We start from the raw sequence: 21,509 nt of genomic DNA on the forward strand, positions 1-21,509 counted from the left end.
TACATGGGTACCACCAGATATATGGGCACCATGAGATACAAGGGTACCACCAGATATAAGGACACCACCAAATATATGGGTATCACAAGATATATGAGTACCACGGGATGTAAGGGTACCACCAGATATATGAGTACCATGAGATACAAGGGTATCACCAAATATATGGGTACCACCAGATATAAGGGTACCACTGGTAGTAAGATGACTGACAGAAGGGTCATCTACAAATGACAGTCCTTTTGGTTAAGTAAGGATTTTCAATGTAACTAGATAGTAGTAGTAGTGGTGGTGGTGGTGATGGTGCTAGCAGTAGTAGTAGCAGCAGCAGCTGAGTGCAATAAATAGGATGGTAGGAAACTTTACCACAAGACACTGTTTCATCACACGATTCCCAATAGAATTAAAATGCTGCATAATTTCAATAAATAAGCAGTTTAACACTGGAAACCTAAATAACAGCTGACTTGTTGAAGAAATTAAAATCTACAAAGTTAAGCTAGGTGCCACATTTTCTTCGTCTTTAAAGAAATTTTAGAAAAAAAGAAAAATCTTTGAAATTGGTAAGTATTTGTTCGTTTTTGGTGGGGTTTATTTTTTTAAATGTGAAGATGAGATAGATGCAAACTTGCAAGAACATACAAAGTACAAACATGAGGCCCGCAGAAATTAATTTGAAATGCACAGTGCATCAGTAACCAGGAAGTGCTTATCTTAACAGAACAAAAAAAAAAAAAAAACAAAAAAAACAGCAGCTTAGTTTTTTTTTTGTTTGGTTTAGTTTGTTTTCTTTTTTTTTTAATTTTCTTTTCCTTAACGAAAGAATATCGAATCGAAGTGACAGAATATTGAAATACTAATTCTTTGACCATTAAACATTAAGAGAAAGTGTACACTAAACAAAGGAAAGGAAAAAAAAGAAAAGAAAAGAAAGAGGAACTTTAAAACTAAAAGAGTGACTTGTGTGGACGGAAAAATAGAGAGGAAAAAAAAAAAAGAAAAAAGAAGACTGAAATCTTTAAAATGATGTTTGCAGAGGAATTCTTACAACCAAGGCTTGTTCTACACAAACTATTTCAATGTTGAAATTATAATGGAATAATTACTATGAAGCATTGTGTAGAATATATTGTATTATAATTATAATTTGGGAGGAATTGTTCTAATGGCACCACTCGTTAACTGAAGAATATGGAAATAAATATTTCACTATTTCTTTAAAAAACTTGTAAAATAATGATTCTTTTTAATTTTGGCACAAGGCCAGCAATTTTGAGGGCGGAAAGGAGCAAGTAGGTTATATCGAATCCCCGGTACCCGACTGGGGTTCTGTTTTACTGACCACCCCCACTCCACCTCACCCACCCTGAAAGGACGAAAGACAAAGATGAACTTGGCAGGATTTGAACTCAGAAACGTAAAGAGCCAGGATTAAAAAAAAAAAAAAAATCTACTAAGCATTTCGCCTGGTGTGTCAATGATTCTGCCAGCTCGCCAAAATTACACTAGTAAAATAATAACAATAATGAAAATAAAAAAATTACCTAAGGACCTAAAGTTGAATGGGGGTGGTGGGGTGAGGAGCCTTATCACTTCAAAGTTAATAATTTATGCAAATTAAATAAATCTGTCTAGCCTTCCATACATTGTCTCAAAATTAGTTTCTACTCTTGGGATGTGACAAGGGAGATATATTGCTTTAAAATTAACTTATGCAATGTTTATATGTAAATTAAATAAATTTACCTGTCTTTACCTATCTTGTCTTCACTATTAGTTTCTACAGTTAGATTTAAAAGGTTGTTTAGCATACCGTCTTTTGTACAGGTATTTATGTGAACAGAGAATCTCAGGTGTATATTTGGAAGAGAACAAAGGAAAAATACAATTAGAGTAGACTTAAAATTATTATTGATTATTTATTAAAAAAATGAAAAGAAAAAAATATTGTGTGTTGAGAAGGAAGAATGGAGTAGCTTAAAGGATTTAAAATTTCAAATGGGGGTGGGGTGGGGTGGATGAAGGAAATTAGCAGGTGTCTCATTGAAAAATATGGAAGAAACTGTAAAGTTAATAAGGATGAATAAAGGAAGGAATTAAACTGATATCAAATATATGAGAATTGCGTAGAGATGAAAGATTTAAGTGGTGGCTAGGAGGAGGAGAGAGAGAGAAAGGAAAAAGACTATGGAGTTTAAGCAGAGAGAAATTATATGAGAGAGAGAGAGAGAGATGGTACAGACAGATAAAGAGAGAGAGAGATGGTACAGACAAATAAAGAGAGAGAGAGATATAAATCGATAGATAAATTGACAAAGAGAAAAAGAGAGATAGATAAGAGACAGTGAGAAAGAGATAGATAGTTAGATAGATAGCTTTACAGTAAATAGATAGATAGATAGAATAATAGATGGATAGATAGAGAGATTGGTGGATAGATAGAGAGACAGATGATAGATAGCTTTAGAGTAGATAGATAGATAAACAGATGGTAGTCAGCGATAGACAGACGATAGAGGGCTTTAAAGTAGATAGATAGATGGACAGATGGTAGATAGCGATAGAGTAGAGAGATAGATACAGAGATGGTAGGTAACGATGGACAGACAGACAGACAGATGGTGGATTGCACTAAAGCAGATAGATAGAGAAGTGTGTGTGTGTATGGGGAAGATGGAAAGTTCTAACAACAGTAGTGTAGATTGGAGGTGGGGTGGGTGGGGGCAGGAAGAAGCAAACATAGATAGCACCGATTTGGATCAAATCTAAGGAGCATCAAAGATAAAAGGTACACCAAAAGAAAAACAAAAAAACAAAAAAAGAAAATAACCCACAAGAACTCTGCTAAGGAATTAACAGAAAAAGAACAAAGAAACAAAAACAAAATTTTAAAAAAACAATAGAACGGGGGGGGGGGATCCTCTTACAGGTTTTGAGAAGCACACCAATGGTAAACCAACATGAAGGTAGGCAGGCAGGCAGGCAAACAATTGCAGCTTCATCGACATGCTTCAATTCCAAATGAGCTGCGCAACATATAAAAAAAAAAAGGATGTTTTTGTATGTGAGTATGCATGTGTGAGTGTACATGGGTGCGTGTGTGTGTGTGTGTGTGTGTGTTGTTGTTGTTGTTGTGGCGGCAAAGAGACTGCCGAAGCAAAGGAGTGTTGAAGATTCAAATGGTTGTTTTCGGTGCATAGTCTTTGGCGTGAGGATTCAAGTTTGATTTGACAATCACATCTTCCTTGGCGTATTTGCTGGTGAAGAGTGGAGACGATTCTGTTGATGTATGAAGACCGTTGAATGTGTTAGTTGATGGTAGCAGTGCCATCGTTTCTGCCATTTTGGATTTTATGTCTGTAATTTCCAATTCTTTCTTCTGTACAATATCTGGAAAAGGTAAACAAAAAAAAAAGGAAAAAAAAAGAAAAAGAAAAATTTAAATTAATATGATTGAATTTTTCACTTTTCTTGTTACCTCTCTCTCTCTCTCTGGCCAGGTAACCATGTACCTTCTCTAAAGCAAGACACCTGTTTCTAGCTCTCTCTCTCTCACTCTTTGTCACACTCTAACCTTTCATCATCTGACACAAGATCACCTCCTCCAATGACCCCCTCCCCTCTCAAAATTCCTTGTCTTGCAAGTTACTTGGTGACCCTGCCAGTGCTGAAACAACCAGTCTACACTGCAAAGTGGTTGACATTTGGAACAGCACCCAGCTGTAAGACCTATGCCAAAACTGACCTCGCCTGTGCTGGTGCCACGTAAAAAGCACTCGGTCCACTCTGTGGAGTGGTTGGTGTTAGGAAGGGCATCCAGCCATTAAAAACCCTATCAAAACAAACAGAGTAGCCTGGGGTAGTCTTCTACCTGACTGGCACCTGTCAAACTGACCAACCCATGCCTGCATGGAAAGCAGACGTTAAATGACGATGATGATATTTTGCTGAAGCAAGGTGGCGAGCTAGCAGAATCGTTAGCACACCAGGTGAAATGCTTAGCAATATTTCGCCTGTCTTTATGTTCTGAGTTCAAATTCTTCCGAGGTCGACTTTGCCTTTCATCCTTTCGGGGAGAAACAAGCTTCTCACCGCACAGCCACACCTGTCCTTACATCATATATCAAATACAGGACATATTTTAGCATTTAAACCAGCCATATGAAGCCCAGATATGCTTCCTGCCTTATGTTCTATCCAGCCTATCACACCTGCCCTTCAATGCCACAATAAAATACACAAATCTCATCTTCAAAATTTTGAAGCAACAAAATAATGCAAGGCTAATTAAAAACAATGTGAATGAAAAAACCAGAACATTTGAGAGAATAATTTGAATGCTAAAGGGTTAAATAAATAATAAATAAATATAAAAAGAAAGAGACAGGTTAACATGTACTTACTTTTCAGAATTTCAATTTCCCGTTTAGCTTCCCCAAGTGCAGAAAATAAATCCAATTTTAATCGGGTTTCTGCACTCAGGCTGTTTTCCAGGTGTGTATTTTTGTCTTGCATTGCCGCAAGTGCTGACATTAAAATTTCTGTTTCATTCTGGTTTTCTTTGTATTGACGAAGATTCTGAAATTGTAAAAGAAAACCACTTTTGTCTTGTAACTGTGGAATTCGTTTTTGGAGACCTCTGGAAGATATGCTGTGATTAAGACCCAGCAAGTAAAGTGAGATCACAGCCATAGCCTATACCAGTGTCGCATAACCAACCCATTTAAAAAGTACCTTTGAATCGACAGGCGACAAGCTGTGCTTGAGGAAACCTTTTGAGTCAAGTAAAATCAAAAATCAAATCACAATCAAGAATGGAAATTGTAGATGTGGCCAATGCCAGTGCTGCCTGACTGGGTCTCGTGCTGGTGGCACAAAATAAGTACCATTGTGCCGCCTGACTGGATCTTGTGCTAGTGGCACACAATAAGCACCATTCATGCGTGGGTCGTTGCCAGTGCCACCTGACTGGCTCCCCGTGCCAGTGACATGTAAAAAGCACCATCCAACTGTGGTCAATGCCAGCTCCCTCCCCACTCTGACTTGCTCTTGTGCCAGTAACACATAAAATCTGAATGTGGCCGATGCCAGTGCTGCCTGACTGGCTCCCGTGCTGGTGGCACGTAAAAAGCACCCACTACACTCTCGGAGTGGTTGGCATTAGGAAGGGCATCCAGCTGCAGAAACACTGCCAGATCAAATTGGATCCTGGTGTGGCCTCCTGGCTGACCAGTGGTCAGTCAAACAGTCCAACCCATGCCAGAATGGAAAGCGGATGTTAAACGATGATGATGATATTCTTTTACATATTCATAGGCATAGTCATGGCCATGTGGTAAGAAATTTGCTTCCCAACCATGTGGTTTTGAGTTCAGTCCCACAGCATGGCACCTTGAGTAAATGCCTTCTACTAAAGTCCTGGGCCAACCCTGTGTGTAGATTTGGTAGATGGCTACTGGAAGAAGCTCATTGTATATGTGTGTGTATGATCATCATCGTTTAACATCTGCTTTCCATACTGGCATGGGTTAGATGGTTTGACAGGAGCTGGTCAGGAAGGAGCCCGCAACAGACTTCTGTGTGTGTGTGTCCTTGGCTCGACATCATGTAATGGTTGTAATGGAGCATCACTGCCATACAAATGATGGTGTTTGTTTCCAGTCTTCCATGAAAAACGTCTAGCTAAAAGAAAATATTATCCTGCTTGGAAACAGTTGAAGGTTGGCAACAGAAAGAGCACCAGGTCATAGAAAATCTATATCTGAAAAGATGAGTTTTTTTTTAAAGCAAAAATGTCTGTGATCCATATGTCTGCCCCGCTCCACCACGTTTAACCTGGGGCCAAAACAACAACAAACAAGAGAGATTTAGGAAGACATTAGTTACCTGTACTTCTCTTTCTACCTGTCTAAACTGTTCTTCTCTGACCTTTAATTCTCTCCGCAACTGTTTCAGATCATTTTCGGTATCTCTTCGTCGAGCTTTGCAGTTTTCTGAACATTCATCTCTGGGAATATAAACATTAACTAATATAAATATACGTTATTAAGCTGGTGTTCGAAACATAACATGAAATTTTAATTTAGGGAGATGTACTTGCATAGCAAGTGACCTGATCTGAGATTGTGGGCTGGAACGAAAACAATTGCAGAGTGGAAGGTGTTTATAAGCCATTTAAAATAACACACAAAAGCCATCAGATTCACTTCAACATTTAAATTTAATTTGTCAAAATATTTTTGTTGCGGTCTCAAAGTGACAAAAATATTTTGACAAATTAAATTTAAATGTTGAAGTGAATCTAACGGTTTTTGTGTGTTATTTTAAATGGCTTATAAACACCTTCCACGCTGCAATTATTTTAATTTAGATTATTTCAAAACAGAGTGTTTGTGTCATAGAAGCAGGGGCAATCTCAGAAGGGTTGATATCAAAAGGATTGAAGACAAAGATGTTTAAAAGAAAGAAAGCCAGATTAATAACACCACCTTGCAGCAGCCAACAAAACAGCCCTGGTTGCAGACTCTTCGGCTTTTTTAGCCTTACGTTCAGAAGCCAGCTGTTGCTCTATTACACATTTTCCTTTGCGCTCTTCTTGTAGTTTACGCTCCAAGATAGAGAGGTTCTGTTTATCTTGTTGTCTGCAGGTCACCAGATTGTGTAGTCTGAAGAATTAACAGAAATAAAATCAAAACATATTCATACATGGATATCTCTTTGACAATTTTGTAACTAAAAACATGATGGACGGGATAATGGAATCCTAGATACCTCTTAAAAGACATGATGGTCATGGTTAGAATACTTTTAGTCAGAGGTTTTACTCAAGCAGCAGCAACAACAACAACAACAACTACTACTACTATATTCGTGGCTCCTCTCATTAACTTTCAATCTGAAAATCTGTCTGGACAGGCCACATCTAACCCATGCCAGCATGGCAAAACAGACAATATAAAAAAAAAAACACTGCTGCTGCTGATAGTGATGGTTGTGGTGGTAATGATAATGATGACGGCGATGATGATGATGATGATGGTGTTGTTGATGAAGGGGATGATGATGATGATGGTGGTGGTGGTGGCAATGATGATGATGATGATGATGATGTTGGATGGTAATGATGAGTGATAGTGGTGATTGATGGTGACGATGATGATGATGGTGTTGTTGATGAAGGGGATGATGGTGATGATGGTGGTGGTGGTGGTGGTGGCAATGATGATGATGATGATGATGGTGGTGGTGGTGATGGTGGTGGCAATGATGATGTTGATGATGATGATGATGATGATGATGAAACAACAACCCCCAGTGAGCCAACAAACATTTAGTTCAGTGCTGGACCCCACACTTACTTGTTCTGTAAATTTTCATTGTCTTGCTGAAGTTGATATAATTCTGACCGCATGGATTTGTCTGACAGTGACATATTTGTAATTTGTGACCGTAACTCTTGTTCGGAATTACGACTAGACTGAAGATCTGCTTTCAAGCGTTTTACATCATTCTCTAATCTGAAATTAAAGGAAAAAGGACAAACATGAAGCTAAATATTTAATAGCAGAAGCAAAGTCGTAACAGATATATTGACATAGCCAGACATTTTCAGCCAAATATGTTATGAATACATTGTTGTTGTAAAAGGGAGAAGTTCTTTTTTTTTTCTTTCTCCTGTGACATAAACAACAGCGACTAGCATATTTGTGTTTGAATCAGCCAGAACATATTGATTTCTAATTTTGGCACAAGGCCAGCAATTTCGGGGGAGGTGTTAAGTCAACTGCACCCCGCTCCCCCCTGCACTCAACTGGTACTTATTTTATCGACCCTGAAAGGATGAATGGCAAAGATGACCTTGGTGGAATTTGAACTCAGAACGTGAAGACAGACAAAATGCCATTAAGCATTCTGCCCAGCACGCTAACGATTCTGCCAGCTCGCCACCATAATCAGCAAGAATATATTAAGAGATATTTTGCTATGCCTTTTTTTATCCTTTACTCATTTCATTCTTTGAACTGTGCCCATGCTAGAGCACTGTCTCAAAGAGTTTTTTAGTTGAACAAAATTGACCCTAGTAATTTTTTTTTTTTTCTAAATCTGGTAGTTATTTTATTTGCCTGTTTTGCTGAACCACCAACTTACAGGCATGTAAACAAACCAACACTGGCTGTCAAGCAGTGAGGGGACAGACACACACAAACAAACATGACAGGCTTCCACAGTTTTCATTGACCAAATTCAATCACAAATTATTGGTCAGCCCAAGACTATAATGGAAGACAATTGCCTAAAGTGCCACACAATGGGATTGAACATAAAACCTCATGGTTGCAAAGAGAGCATCTTAACCACACAGCCAAACAGAGTGCACCGCTAAACATCCCCTTATTCCCAAGTCTACATTTACCTATCAATATATAGGGGCCCCAGTAACATAACACACTGAGTAAGCTGTGACATGGTCACACAATCTGCATGGGTTAGATGGAATTTGTTGGGACAAGTTTTCTACAGCCAGATGCCCCCACCCCATCACCAATCATCATCTGTTCAACATCCACATTTCCATGTGCGCATGACACAAATGGAACTTGTTGAGGTAGATTTTCTACAGCTGAATGCCCTTCCTGCTGTCAACCCTCATCCGTTTCCAAGTAAAGTAATATTTTTACCATGGCAGACAAGAAACAAATAACATCGTTTGTACAAGGGCGACATTTATCTTACAACCATCACATGACGTCAAGAAGGAAAAACAAAAGAAAGAAAAAAAAAACTACAAATAAACAAAATCAAAACCAAAACTTACCTGTTTATTACTTCATCTTTGTTGTTGTTAAATGTTGGAGAAATGTCTTTATTGTAATTTTTACCTTTCTTTGAATTATTCTCTTTATTACTGTTTAGTTTGTTACCTTGCGATTTCGAAACAGTGTTAGATTTGTACGATTTGGTATGTTGATCATTTTCTGTGCTTTCATCATAGTCATTTACATTAGATTTTTTTGATAAAGGCTGTTCTATGAAATCGTATTCTTCTTCGTCGTCATCATCTGTGTTTTTCGTTAAATGTTTTGTTTTGTCTTTGTCCTCGTTATCTGTTTTATGAGATTTTTTTCCTGGAACTCCATTTGAAATAACTTCTTCGTCTGTTTTAGAAGAAAGAGCTGCAACAGAGACACAAACAACACGGTCAGCAACAGAATATTATAAGGATCTTCTCACTGGGAACGATGCCCTACACTTCAAGAGGAAGGAAGAATTATGTGATGTAATCAGTTCAATTGTGTGGCACTTTGGGCAAGTGTCTTCCAACATAGCCCAGGCCAACCAAACGCTTGTGAATGGATTTGGGAGACTGACAGAATCTGATTGTATATGAATGTACATATGCAGTGTGTGTGCGCACATGCATGCATGTGTGTTCGTATCTTCTATTCTTGACACGATTTGATAGTTTTAAATGAGCTTGTATGACACTATCATACATGTCATGTCACTTGTTTCCAATCTTCCACGAAAACATGCCCGGTCATGAACAGGGCCGGCTCAAGGTACTGACAACTCAGGCACCACATGCTAGGGGGCGCCAGCAATACTAGGGCCGGCCCTGATCATGAGGAAGTATTACCGGGCTTGGAAACAATCGAGAGTTGGCGACAGAAAGGGCATCCGGTCAATGAGGTTTCGTTTGAATCGTGCAAATGGACAATAAAACGACATTAATGACGAACGAAATAATTTGATTTCAAGAAGTAAGGGAGGCAACCCATGATGACTTGGAGTTGCTTTAACCATCTTCAATAAAACATCAGTGCACAATCATGTACATTTACTTTGTGATTCTCCTATCGTTATTCAGCAAAAATGGTAAAGTCCATCCTTTGCAGTAGATTATTATTATTATTATAACAGTGAATAGTATCCAAAGTTATCTCCCATACCTCTCAAAATAATTTTGTTTTTCACTGCAAAACTTATTGCCAGTTAGCCTTTGACTTCTGTATTTGATGACATAAAAGCGACACGGCCATATTAGAAGAACCCTAAATTTAGCAGCGCATATTTGGAACAAAAAGTTTTCGGGTCATTAAAGCATATAGAAGAGGCCCAGCCTTGCACATGGGACCAGAAGTGCTTTTTCCCCCCCGAGACATTTTAAAACAAAAATAAGCGCATTTTATATACCACCAAATATGGTAACTAAGGTATTTCAAATGGATGGTGACTTCTATGAAATTAGTACAATGCCTTATTAAGATCTGATTAAGAATGCTTATATCATCATCGTTATGTAGACTCACATCTAGATGACATTATGTTCACAGGGTAACTGGAGAATTGACAGTTACTACATCACCAACATTAAGTTGCATTTGATGTCAAGGATACACTTTAGCACTCTCACCTCTTAGAACAGCATCCTTTCCTAATTAGTTATTGTAATCAAAATTAACAGGACCCAAACTCATTATTTAAAACTATCAGCTGGTTATTGTTACTGAAAAGTTTTCATCCTAAAGTAACAAACTATTTCCACTGTATATTTTGTATGTGAATATACACACATATATATAATAATAATAAATAATAAATGCGCCCTTTTAAAGCCGAGCAAGGCTCGTGGGCCTGGTTTCCTGGTTTCAATGGCGTATATGTTCCCCAGCTGGAGAGGACGCCAATCCATCGCAGTGTTACTCATTTAATTTTAATATGTGTGTGTGCACGCGTAGTGTGTATGGGTGTGTGTGTGTGCACGCGTGGTGTGTATGTGTGTGTGTGTATATATATATATATATATATATATATATATATATATATAGATATAAATAGATAGATAGTTAGATAATTAGATAGATAGATAGATAGATAGTTAGTTAGTTAGTTAGTTAGATAGATAGATAGATAGATAGATAGATAGATAGATAGATAGATAGATAGATAGACAGATAGATACATTTCTTTTATTAGCCACACAGGGCTCAACGAAGATGGGACAAATACAATGTAGAGCTTTTCTTTTTGGAAGGGGGAAAGGAAGGAAAAAAAAAAAAAAAAAAAAAAAAAAATTGGTGGTGTCGATCAAAAGGGATCGTAGGAAGGGAAAAAGGGGCAGTTCGATCAAAAGGGATCGAAAAAAAAGAAAAGGAAAGGCCGATCAATAGGGATCATGTATCACACAGTAATGTTCTCGTGTAAAAAGAGGGGAGGACAGTTTAGGTTTAGCCGTGGAAGGAAAAGCCTACGGAAAAGACCACGGTAACCTTGGTCAATATTCTCATTGAAGAAACTATAACAGTAAGTGACTCTCTTTTGCCTTTTTGTTTTATTTATTTTTTCTTGTTCATAGGGTTATGCTCAAGATGGCTCCGTCGTTCACACGTGCCATCCTTGCTACATTCACCCATCTTTTTTTGAAGCATTCACTAGACAAGACTTCCCTTTCTACTCTCAACTTCCTCTTCAGGTGATACTTGAAGAAGTTGATGAGAGATTGCCCAGAGAGGAAAGTCTTTGTCTCTAGACCTTTCAGACGCGTCCACCATACACATTCTTTCGCCATAGCCACAAGTACGATGAAAATAGCTCTTCCTTCCCGTTTAAAGGAAGGAGGCGCGACAATATTCACGATAGACTCGGCTGATAGACCGACTCGTCCCACACGCGATAGCAGTTGTTCGACGTAAGCCCACAGCTCGGAAATGGTGGGACACTGTACGAGTGCGTGCAGAACGGTTTCGTCGCTCTGCCGGCATCTCGGACAGGTCAGCCTCGTGTTTCTCGAGCCATGCCTGTAGAGCTTATCCCGAACGGGTAGTGCTTCTCGATAGCACTGCCAGGCCAGGGATCTCTGGAAGTTGTCCATAGGTCCCGGCCCGAAGGTCGTCTTAAACAGGCGGGTCAGGTATTCCTCGTCGACGCCCAGGTTCGCCCCGAGATCGTCGTCGTACCTTCCCTCCACTAATCCACTATAGAATGCGTTAGTTGTGATGCAGTCGCTCAAGGTTGACCCGGGTTGTTGGAGTTGCCGAAGAGCAGCGCGACACTCGCGGTGCCATTCGCCCTTCCTCGGCCTCTTCTTGATCCATGACTGCAGTTCGGTCATGGAGACGAGCTGCGGGAAAGCGCGCCGCACAAACGGTGACCACACCTGTTCACCGCTGTCTACGTAGAGCCGGAGATAGACAGATAGATAGATAGATAGTTAGATAGATAGATAGATAGATAGATAGACAGATAGATAGATAGATAGATAGATATATAGATAGATAGATAGGTAGATAGATAGATAGATAGATAGATAAATAGATAGATAGATAGATAGATAGATAGATAGATAGATAGTTAGTTAGATAGTTAGTTAGATAGATAGAAAGATAGATATAGAAAGAGATAGAAAAGGTGAGGGACAAAGAAGAGGAGGGAGGACCGAATAAGACGGGGAGTTGGGAGTGGAGGAAGATAATTAGAAATATACAGTAATGTATGTGCGTGTGCATGCACAGGTACATCTGCCACACATTTCATGCCTTGTAAATACAGTTAAAACGTATCTATAACAAAGAAACGTCAAGATAACAGCGTGATTATAGAAAAGTAGAAGAGCCAAAGATATTTTTTTGGTGGTGGGTCTTACCTCGCTGTTTTTCTGAATAAGAATTCTGAATATCAGGCGGTAAAGCTTTCAGTAAAAGTAATATATAAAATTCATTTGCTTTTTGAACTTCTTTTTGTTTACGCTAAATAAATAGAAGAAAGAAAAAGAAAGAAATTGAAATAAGAATATACAAGGAAATTAATATAAGTAGTTAGATGGAAAAACTTTTATTTCAAACTTCATTGGGCAACGCTAAACATTAATATACCAAGTTAATGAGGGAACCTCTGTGTGGTCACTTGATATACAAGAAACAGCTGTCAAATCCCCCTTAGATCACAACCCACATTGTGCAGTCTTTGGTTCTCTGCACACGGGGAAAAGTTGAAATGGTCACATTAGGGTTCCTGGTCAAGAACACACCATGCAACATAAATTGTGGACATAGAACTGATTCTGCCAATTCCAAATTATAAAGAACACATACATCTAATATATAAAATAGAGATGTGTGTGTGTATTCGCTTATCTAATATATAAAATAAAGATGTGTATGTATTCGCTTATCACGTGAAAACGGCTTCACCGTTTACTTCCATACTTGTGATGCACGAATAACTTCAACTCGGACATATAATAGGGTCTTCATTTGATTTTTTCTCATAAAAATAAAAGATATTGCTTTATATTTATGATTCACTTCTTTCAAAAATGTTTCTCAATGTCAACTTCCGGTACGGATGTGACAAAACGGCGACGTCTCTCACTCTATTTTAATGTTCTCTATTTGTAAACAACTACGATAAATTACTGAAAGACATATTCAAGAAGTTCATAAATTTAAATATTCCGTACAAGATATTTTTAAACTACGAAATATGTCCTCAAATACTTCACACCCTCATCATCATCGTTTAACGTCCGCCTTCCATGCTAGCATGGGTTGGACGATTTGACTGAGGACTGACAAACCAGAAGGCTGCACCAGGCTCCAATCTGATCTGGCAGAGTTTCTACAGCTGGATGCCCTTCCTAACACCAACCACTCCGAGAGTGTAGTATATAAAAATCTACATTACATAATCTATACAATGAACATAAAATTTGTGTTTGATTTCAAAAAGAGAAAACTTAATTTGAATAACTTACCAATCTCATTCTGTATGAAATGTAACTTTTAAAACCAAATCCTAAAGTGACGACTGGGTATCCTATGCTGAAAGAGAGAAAGACGAGAGTGTGTGTCAATGTCCACGCAGGGAACAGTAAACATACATTAGGAATTACTAGAAGATCGTATATAGTAACTGCCATGTTAAAATGTTAATTAGCTGCAATCAATTTGTGTGTGTGTGTGTATATCATCATCATCATTTAGCATCTGTTATCCATGCAGGCATGGGTTGGACAGTTTAACATGGGCTGGTAAGCTTAGGGGCTGCACCAGACCCCTGTCTGATTTGGCATGGTTTTCTAGGGATGGATGCCCTTCCTAACACCAACCACTCCAAGAGCGTACGGAGTGCTTTTACGTACCACCGGCATGGGCGTCAGTTTGCAGGGCACCAATATCTGCCATGACTATGATTTCACTAGGCTCGAGGGATCTTCTTCTCGAGCCCAGCATATTGCCAAAGGTCTTGCTAATTTGTCATTGCCTCTGTGACATCATTGGCATTACGAGGAGCATCCAGCCAAAGAAACCATGTCAAAACAGGCAGCAGAGTCTGGTCTTCTGACTGGCATGGGTTGCTGTGGAACAGCAACCCATGCCAGCCCAGCATGGACAACATGTTAGATGATGATGATGATGATAACAATAACTCTAAGTTCTTTCTCTTAGCTAATTTTTGTTTAAATTATGCACACATCCACACACAAACATCCATACACATTTATATACAAGTGACTATATCCTGTCATGACCTCCTGTTACATAAATTTTTCATACATAATGGATGGGATTACCAAAGAACATTCCAGCTGTTTTGGATCCCGCGTTTATTACAACACCAGCACACACAATATACACTTATAAGTATTTCATGACAAACTTTACACGAGACTTTACTGACCATTTTTTCTTTTTCTTTTTTAACATGAATAATGTCATCATGACATCACCAGTAGAAAAATTAGCCATCAAGACTGGAGCCCTCTCTGCCTTGTGACAGTTTAAATCTGCTCTGAACATAATGAAATAATAACATATTTGTCTGTAATCATGGACAGCAGCGCTAACAAATCTCGTTTAGGGTTCAGGACTTTTTTCCAGTCGTATTGCCTTATGTCTCCTCATACAAGCTGAGACATAACATAATGAGGTGGACCAAGCAGGTTTATAGTTCAAATCTTAACAACTGGTAATTTTATATCCATTAAGAAGAGGCTGGGCAAAGTTCAGAGAGCTTTTATCTTTGTTGATAAGAAAAGGCCTCTCCCCTCTGAGTGAAAGGCAGATTGTATGATGCCTGTGTGCAAGCAGCCATGCTACATGGCAGTGAAACATGGGCTGTGACTGCATAGGATATGCAAAAGGCTTCAGAGAAATTAAACTAGCATGCTCCGCTGGATGTGCAATGTCAGTGTGCATGGAGACAGAGTGTAAGTGATTTAAGAGAAGAAACAGATGTCATGTGCAAGAGAGAAGACTGCACTGATCTGGCCATGTGATGCATATGGATGAGGACAAATGCGTAAAGAAGTGATGATCTTTAGCAGTGGATCGAACCTGTGGAATCATGTGTTTGGGAAGCAAGCTTCTAACCACACAACCAGTATGTAATGCATGTATGTATATACACATCGACAAACAGACAGATAGATATGTTAAGAACATTGGAAGAGAATAGTTACCAGTGTGCTGCAAATGGTCGACAAAGGGCTAAATTGAAAGGTAAACTCTTTAATTCTCGTAATCTGACAGAAGCCTCTATGTAAACAAATATTAACCATAAGGACACTGTAGGAAGACAAATGCCACGCTCTGCAAAGGAAGAAAAAAAGGAGATATATATATATATATATTGGAAAAACCAGGTAAGAAAGATATACGAAATATGAAGGGAAAGAAACATTTAAATCTGAAAAAAAAAAAAAAAATACCAATAAAATTAGAGGACAATGGGAAGACTACTAAAAGTTTTTTTTTCGTAAATTTCTATTTCAGTAATGTATGACACAGAAGATGAGAAATATACTTTTACACTTTTACTTGTTTCAGTCATTTGACTGTGGCCATGCTGGAGCACCGCCTTTAGTTGAGCAAATCGATCCCAGGACTTATTCTTTGGAAGCCTAGTACTTATTCTATCGGTCTCTTTTGCCGAACCGCTAAGTGACGGGGACGTAAACACACCAGCATCGGTTGTCAAGCGATGTTTCAGTAATTTATCGTAGTTGTTTACAGAAAGCGAACATTAAAAGTAGAGAGTGAGAGACGTCGCCGTTTTTTCAAGTCCGTACCGGAAGTTGACATTGAGAAACATTTTTGAAAGAAGTGAATCATAAATATAAAGCAATATCTTTAATTTTTATGAGAAAAAATAAAATGAAGACCCCCATTATATGTCCGAGGTGAAGTTATTCGTGCATCACAAGTATGGAAGTAATTAGTGAAGCCGTTTTCACGTGATAAGCGAATACACACACATCTCTATTTTATATATTAGATAAGCGAATACACACACACATCTCCATTTTATATATTAGATTAGAATTAGATATATAAGATATATAATGAAACTGTTAATACTGAAACTATCTCAAGTATATACATCTGCACATGTATGTATATATATATATATAGATGTATATGTATATATAAGAATTTGGATGAGATATGACGGCTCGGCCGTCTCTCCCCAGTTCTTATATTAATCATTAAAATTCAGAAATACAACAACACGAGGGATAACGGTAACAACAGATCAATAGTTTATTCTAGGTTGGTGTAGAGCCATTTCGTTCCTGGGTGAACAGGCATGCGGCTAGAATACCAAAGAAGCTTCGACCACATGTCAGTATCGAGCTGAGAGAATACATGTTGTCACCACCGCTGCTAGAGAGAAAAGAGAGCGAAAGCTATTGCTTTTTCTCCACCTGTTGTATTGCGCCTGCGTGCTCGGGTACTTCCGCTGACGGCAAATCCCTTGCACATGCGCAATGGCACTTCCCAAGATGGCGGCCACATGCGCCACTACAATGTCTCCCCCCCCCCCCGTGTGCATAGCACGAAACAAGGAAAGATTGCGCGGAAACAAGATGGCCACCGAACCCAGAAAACACGGCTAAAATTATACAATGAAAAAACAAAAATTGTTTTGTTAAAACAAAGAATGACAAGCTCAATAAATATGCAAAGCAATGCTGCGTCGGATGCAATAATGGAAGCAAAACTTTTGCATCCGACACGAAAAAAGTTCAGTTCAACATGAAAAGTTCAGCCAGACCGAGAGATAAAGGGTCTGTGTGAAAGAAAGTTGCAACGACGGTGTTGGCGTGAGCAAATGTGTATGCAAAGGTTGAAACAATATGTAATGTGTACATATTTTCTTTTAGCACGTTACTGTGCACAGAAATGGAAGAAAAACAATGTTTGTTTGTACAGAGAAATGAAATGCCGGCGGCATAAAAAATGTCAAACGTATATTGTTTTGGAAAGTTTCTTTGGCCAATGCACTGTCCGGCCAGATCTAATGACATAAGGGTCACTTTAGTTTTGTCGCAACGACGAAGGTGGAGTGGTTTCTGGTGTTTGTGATGGTGTTGATGTTGGCAGTGGTGTGTGTGGTGCTTGAAAAGCGGGCACATCGTCCACGGAAGTTGAGGGTTTGTCAAGGTACGCATTTTTCAGACGGTCGACAGACACAATCTCTGTACGACCATTAGCGTCGACCTTGAAGAACTTCAACACAAGACTGCGGGTTGGGCGAGGCGCGTAAGGCAGCCTTGTGTTGCCTATGAAAACGCTCCACCATCCCAGTAGAAGCGGTATACAATGCCTTCGATGAAGGGAGTGGAAGAATAGGCAAATTTACAACTGTTGAATTTTGGCGAAGTTAAATCTAACGTCGACAAAACAGTTTGGTCCTGCGAAATAACAAGTAACAAGAAGTTGGTGTTGACCCTAAGAAGCTGGAGGCGATGAAGATGGAGGTCCGTAAGCTGCGGAACGAAGTGTTGGGTCTCCATGAGGCTATTGTCGTGTCGTCGCTGGAACTGGCTCTGTGGTCAGTGGCTAGACCTCAGGTGTTGCTTTGTACTGTCTGTAGAAAAAAAAATATTGTTGACCAGCCTTACGTCGTTGCTGCAAGGAAAAAAACAATACAGGCAAAATTTTTTATGTATGTGCGTGTGTGTAGTATTTTTTTTTCTTTGTGTTGTCCTGTAAGACAATAGATGGAAGCAACGTTGTTTGTTTTTTTTTCCCGTTTTTCAAGCCATGTGGAGTCAGGCGAAAAGAGAAATCACTGTTCACTCGTTTGTTCTTTTCTCGGTTTCAATTAGTGTTGAAAAAAAAACATGTGGGTGAGAGAAATAAGCGACGGCTCGTGTCATAGTAGTTGATGGTTCAGTTTCCAGGCTGTATGGTATTTTCTCCGGGGTAAGAAAACTGTTGCAGTTGGTTGGATTGTTCCATTCCCTCGTCTCAGAACCGTTTCGTCCCTGGGTGAACAGGCATGCCGCTAGAATACCAAGGAAGCTTCGACCACATGTCAGTATCAAGCTGAGAGAATACGTGTTGTCACCACCGCTGCTAGAGAGAAAAAAGAGCGAAAGCTATTGCTTTTTCTCCACCTGTTGCATTGCGCCTGCGTGCTCGGGTACTTCCGCTGACGGCAAATCCCTTGCACATGCGCAATGGCACTTCCCAAGATGGCGGCCACACGCGCCACTACATATATATATGTATATATCGATGTATATATATAGAGGTATATATATAGGTATATATATATATATATATATGCATACATACATATATACATACATATATATACATATATATATACATATATATATACATATATATATACATATATATATACATATATATATACATATATATATACATATATATATACATATATATATACATATATATATACATATATATATACATATATATATACATATATATATATATATATATATATATATATATATATATATATATATATATATATTTATATATATATATATTTATATATATATATATTTATATATATATATATATTTATATATATATATATATATATATTTATATATATATATATATATCATCATAATTTATTGTCCATGCTGGCACGCATGAAGGCTGCACCAGACTCCAGTCTGATTTGGCATAGTTTTCTACGGCTGGATGCCTTTCCTAACACCAAGCACTCCAAGAGTATAATGGGTGCTTTTATGTGCCACCAGCATGGGTGCCGTTTGTGTGACACCAGGGTGCTTTTACATGCCACTGGTACAGGTGCTAATTGCGTGACACTGGTATCTGCCACCACTGCGATTTTTCTAGGCTTGATGGGTCTTCTTCTCAAGCACGGCATAATGCCAAAGGTCTCGGTCGTTATCCCTGTGAGGCCCAACACTCGAAAGGAACCCAGCCACTTTGCTTCTCTGAGGCCCAATGCTCGAAAGGAACTCAACCATGTTGCCTCTGTGATTACATGATGTATTTCTTTCAGTTTCTGCCTTCCAAATATACTCATAAGGCTTTCATTGGCTGGGAGCTATAGTTGGAGAGATCTTGCCCCAAAGATCAAAGATAAAACAGACACACTGGAGTGAATAGTCATAAACACTTTCATGAGGTCTGCATAGAGAACACAATGGCCTTTGATCCTAGCCAGCTTGATCAGGGCCGATCTAAATAGGAACTCTATTGATCCTCGCACAGGAAAGGGTGCAATGGCTCTAAACAAGTGTTATATTGCAGTAATAACACTTTCTGTAACAGGATGCAAAGGAAGAGATAAGACAGCTCTTCTTATTTCATCCACTTTCAATTGACGAGAGGTTTGTCACAACTGGAGATTATTATCATCATTATCATTTTGCAAAGTAGTTTTTATTTGCGATGACACTTTTACAAGTGGATCACACATGTAAGTGTGTGTGTGTGTGTTGTGGGGAAGGGTGTGGAGCTATGAGGACCTTGAAATACTTTAGAAACCAGTTAAGACACCCTGCAAGTTTACTAAAGCCTCGTTCCTAAATTTGTAAGTGACGTTTATCTCTGAATGGTCAACAGGATGTCAATGTGTATCTCTGCAAATATTCCACAGTCAAGACTGGCAGACAAGCAGAAGGACTGTTTTTACAAGATCCTTCTATAAACTGCGTTAGTGAAGAATGATGCCAACTTCATCCAACTTATTTCCTTACTCAAGCCCTCCACTCCCTATGGAGTAAAAGCCATCAACGACTTTTCTCTGCTGTTCTTAACACTGAGCTGGGCTATAAGAAGGGCAGTGGGCCTCCCTCTTCCAGATCTTGTTGATTTTCAATTGTCATCTGGCTTTTATTCTTTGGTCTGTCAACCTGTCCAGCAGGGGAAGGCCCAATCGGGAGCTTGTACTCTGTTGGCACAGCTCCCAGTATCATTTATGGCACACAAGCCACCACATTCCAACAAGAATGGCACCTTGTGGTTTTTCATTATCAAAGCCAACAGTTTTGATTAAAACACATCGCGCAACACCATGAGGGCTTTTTCAGTGTACTTAACAGTGATGGTTATGACCCAAGGAGTGCAAAAGGATTAAAGTTCTTGGTATTCTGTGACACAAAAGACTCACACATTTTCTAACACTAACTTCAGGAACCTGACCAGCTAACTCATCAACATACATGTTTGCACATGTATATGTTCATGTCTGTATACATAAATGGGTATATATGTGTATATATTATATACGCATTGTGATGGCACCTGTGCCCAGCGTCGCCTTCCTGGCACGTAAAAGCACCCACTACACTCTCAGAGTGGTTGGCGTTAGGAAGGGCATCCAGCTGCAGAAACTCTGCCAAATCAGATTGGAGCCTGGTGTAGCCATCTGGTTCACCAGTCCTCAGTCAAATCGTCCAACCCATGCTAGCATGTAAAGCGGACGTTAAACAATGATGATGATGATGATGATGACGCATGTGTATAAATATGTTCATGTGTGTATATGGTTTTCTGTTGTGTTATATATTTCTGTGTGTATGTATATCTGTGAGTGTGTACTGCTAGTGTGCATGTTACATTTTGTGTGTTGTCTTATGTTACAGCCATGGCGATCCTGTTCAGTTTGTGTCGTTTAGGCTACATTATACAAATGTGTCTGGTTTTTTTTCTTTTTAAGATGGTACAAATTAGATTAAGGGAGATTTGGCTGCTATATCTAACGGTCACACAATTGCCGAGAGCCTATCTCAGTAACTTGAGATGCGCGTGTATATGTGTGTGTGTGTGTGTGTGTGTGTGTGTGTGTGTGGTTGATGAGAAAACCAGTCTGCCTGACATTTCACAAAATTATACACAAACACTCACATGATATCCAGTTATATACACTCTGCCAAACAACAAATGACAAGACAATAAGCTACAGAAGAATTTGCCTACTAATTTTTTTCGTAATTATCCTGCAAGCTCTTCGTTAATTTTTTTTTTTTGTCATATGTTTCATCTTCATAATACTTCAGCAAACAGTCTCCAAACAGCATATTTATGGAGCCATAACTGACAAGAAAACCTCTCCAGCTGGCCACACTAAATAAATTTTCTGGCTGATTTTATTTGTCTTGATTTAAAAAAAGTCTTTGCTTTTATTTTCTATTTTAATATTCAACTTGAAAATTTCAATTGTTAAATTGCTAATGAACTTAATCACTCACGAGTCATTTGCATTTGGGG

The 21,509-nt window shown here is 38.8% G+C and overlaps 1 protein-coding gene across 1 annotated transcript in view; it reads right to left on the minus strand.

Annotated features, from left to right (window-relative positions):
• Positions 1–590: 590 nt before the first annotated feature.
• Positions 591–21,509, minus strand: part of LOC106873082 (macoilin) — a 79,790-nt gene continuing 58,871 nt past the window's right edge. The window contains exons 4-12 of the mRNA XM_089366564.1: positions 15,461–15,590; positions 13,754–13,820; positions 12,644–12,746; positions 8,816–9,173; positions 7,359–7,517; positions 6,489–6,665; positions 5,887–6,007; positions 4,404–4,578; positions 591–3,390 (exon numbers count right to left, since the gene is read on the minus strand). Coding sequence (XP_089222690.1) covers positions 3,176–3,390; positions 4,404–4,578; positions 5,887–6,007; positions 6,489–6,665; positions 7,359–7,517; positions 8,816–9,173; positions 12,644–12,746; positions 13,754–13,820; positions 15,461–15,590 — 1,505 coding nt within the window. The 3' untranslated portion in view covers positions 591–3,175. The remainder of the gene's footprint in view (positions 3,391–4,403; positions 4,579–5,886; positions 6,008–6,488; positions 6,666–7,358; positions 7,518–8,815; positions 9,174–12,643; positions 12,747–13,753; positions 13,821–15,460; positions 15,591–21,509) is intronic.

The sequence above is a fragment of the Octopus bimaculoides genome, chromosome 19 (assembly GCF_046866305.1).
Source record: "Octopus bimaculoides isolate indiv1 chromosome 19, ASM4686630v1, whole genome shotgun sequence".
Classification (NCBI taxonomy): Eukaryota; Metazoa; Mollusca; class Cephalopoda; order Octopoda; family Octopodidae; genus Octopus; species Octopus bimaculoides.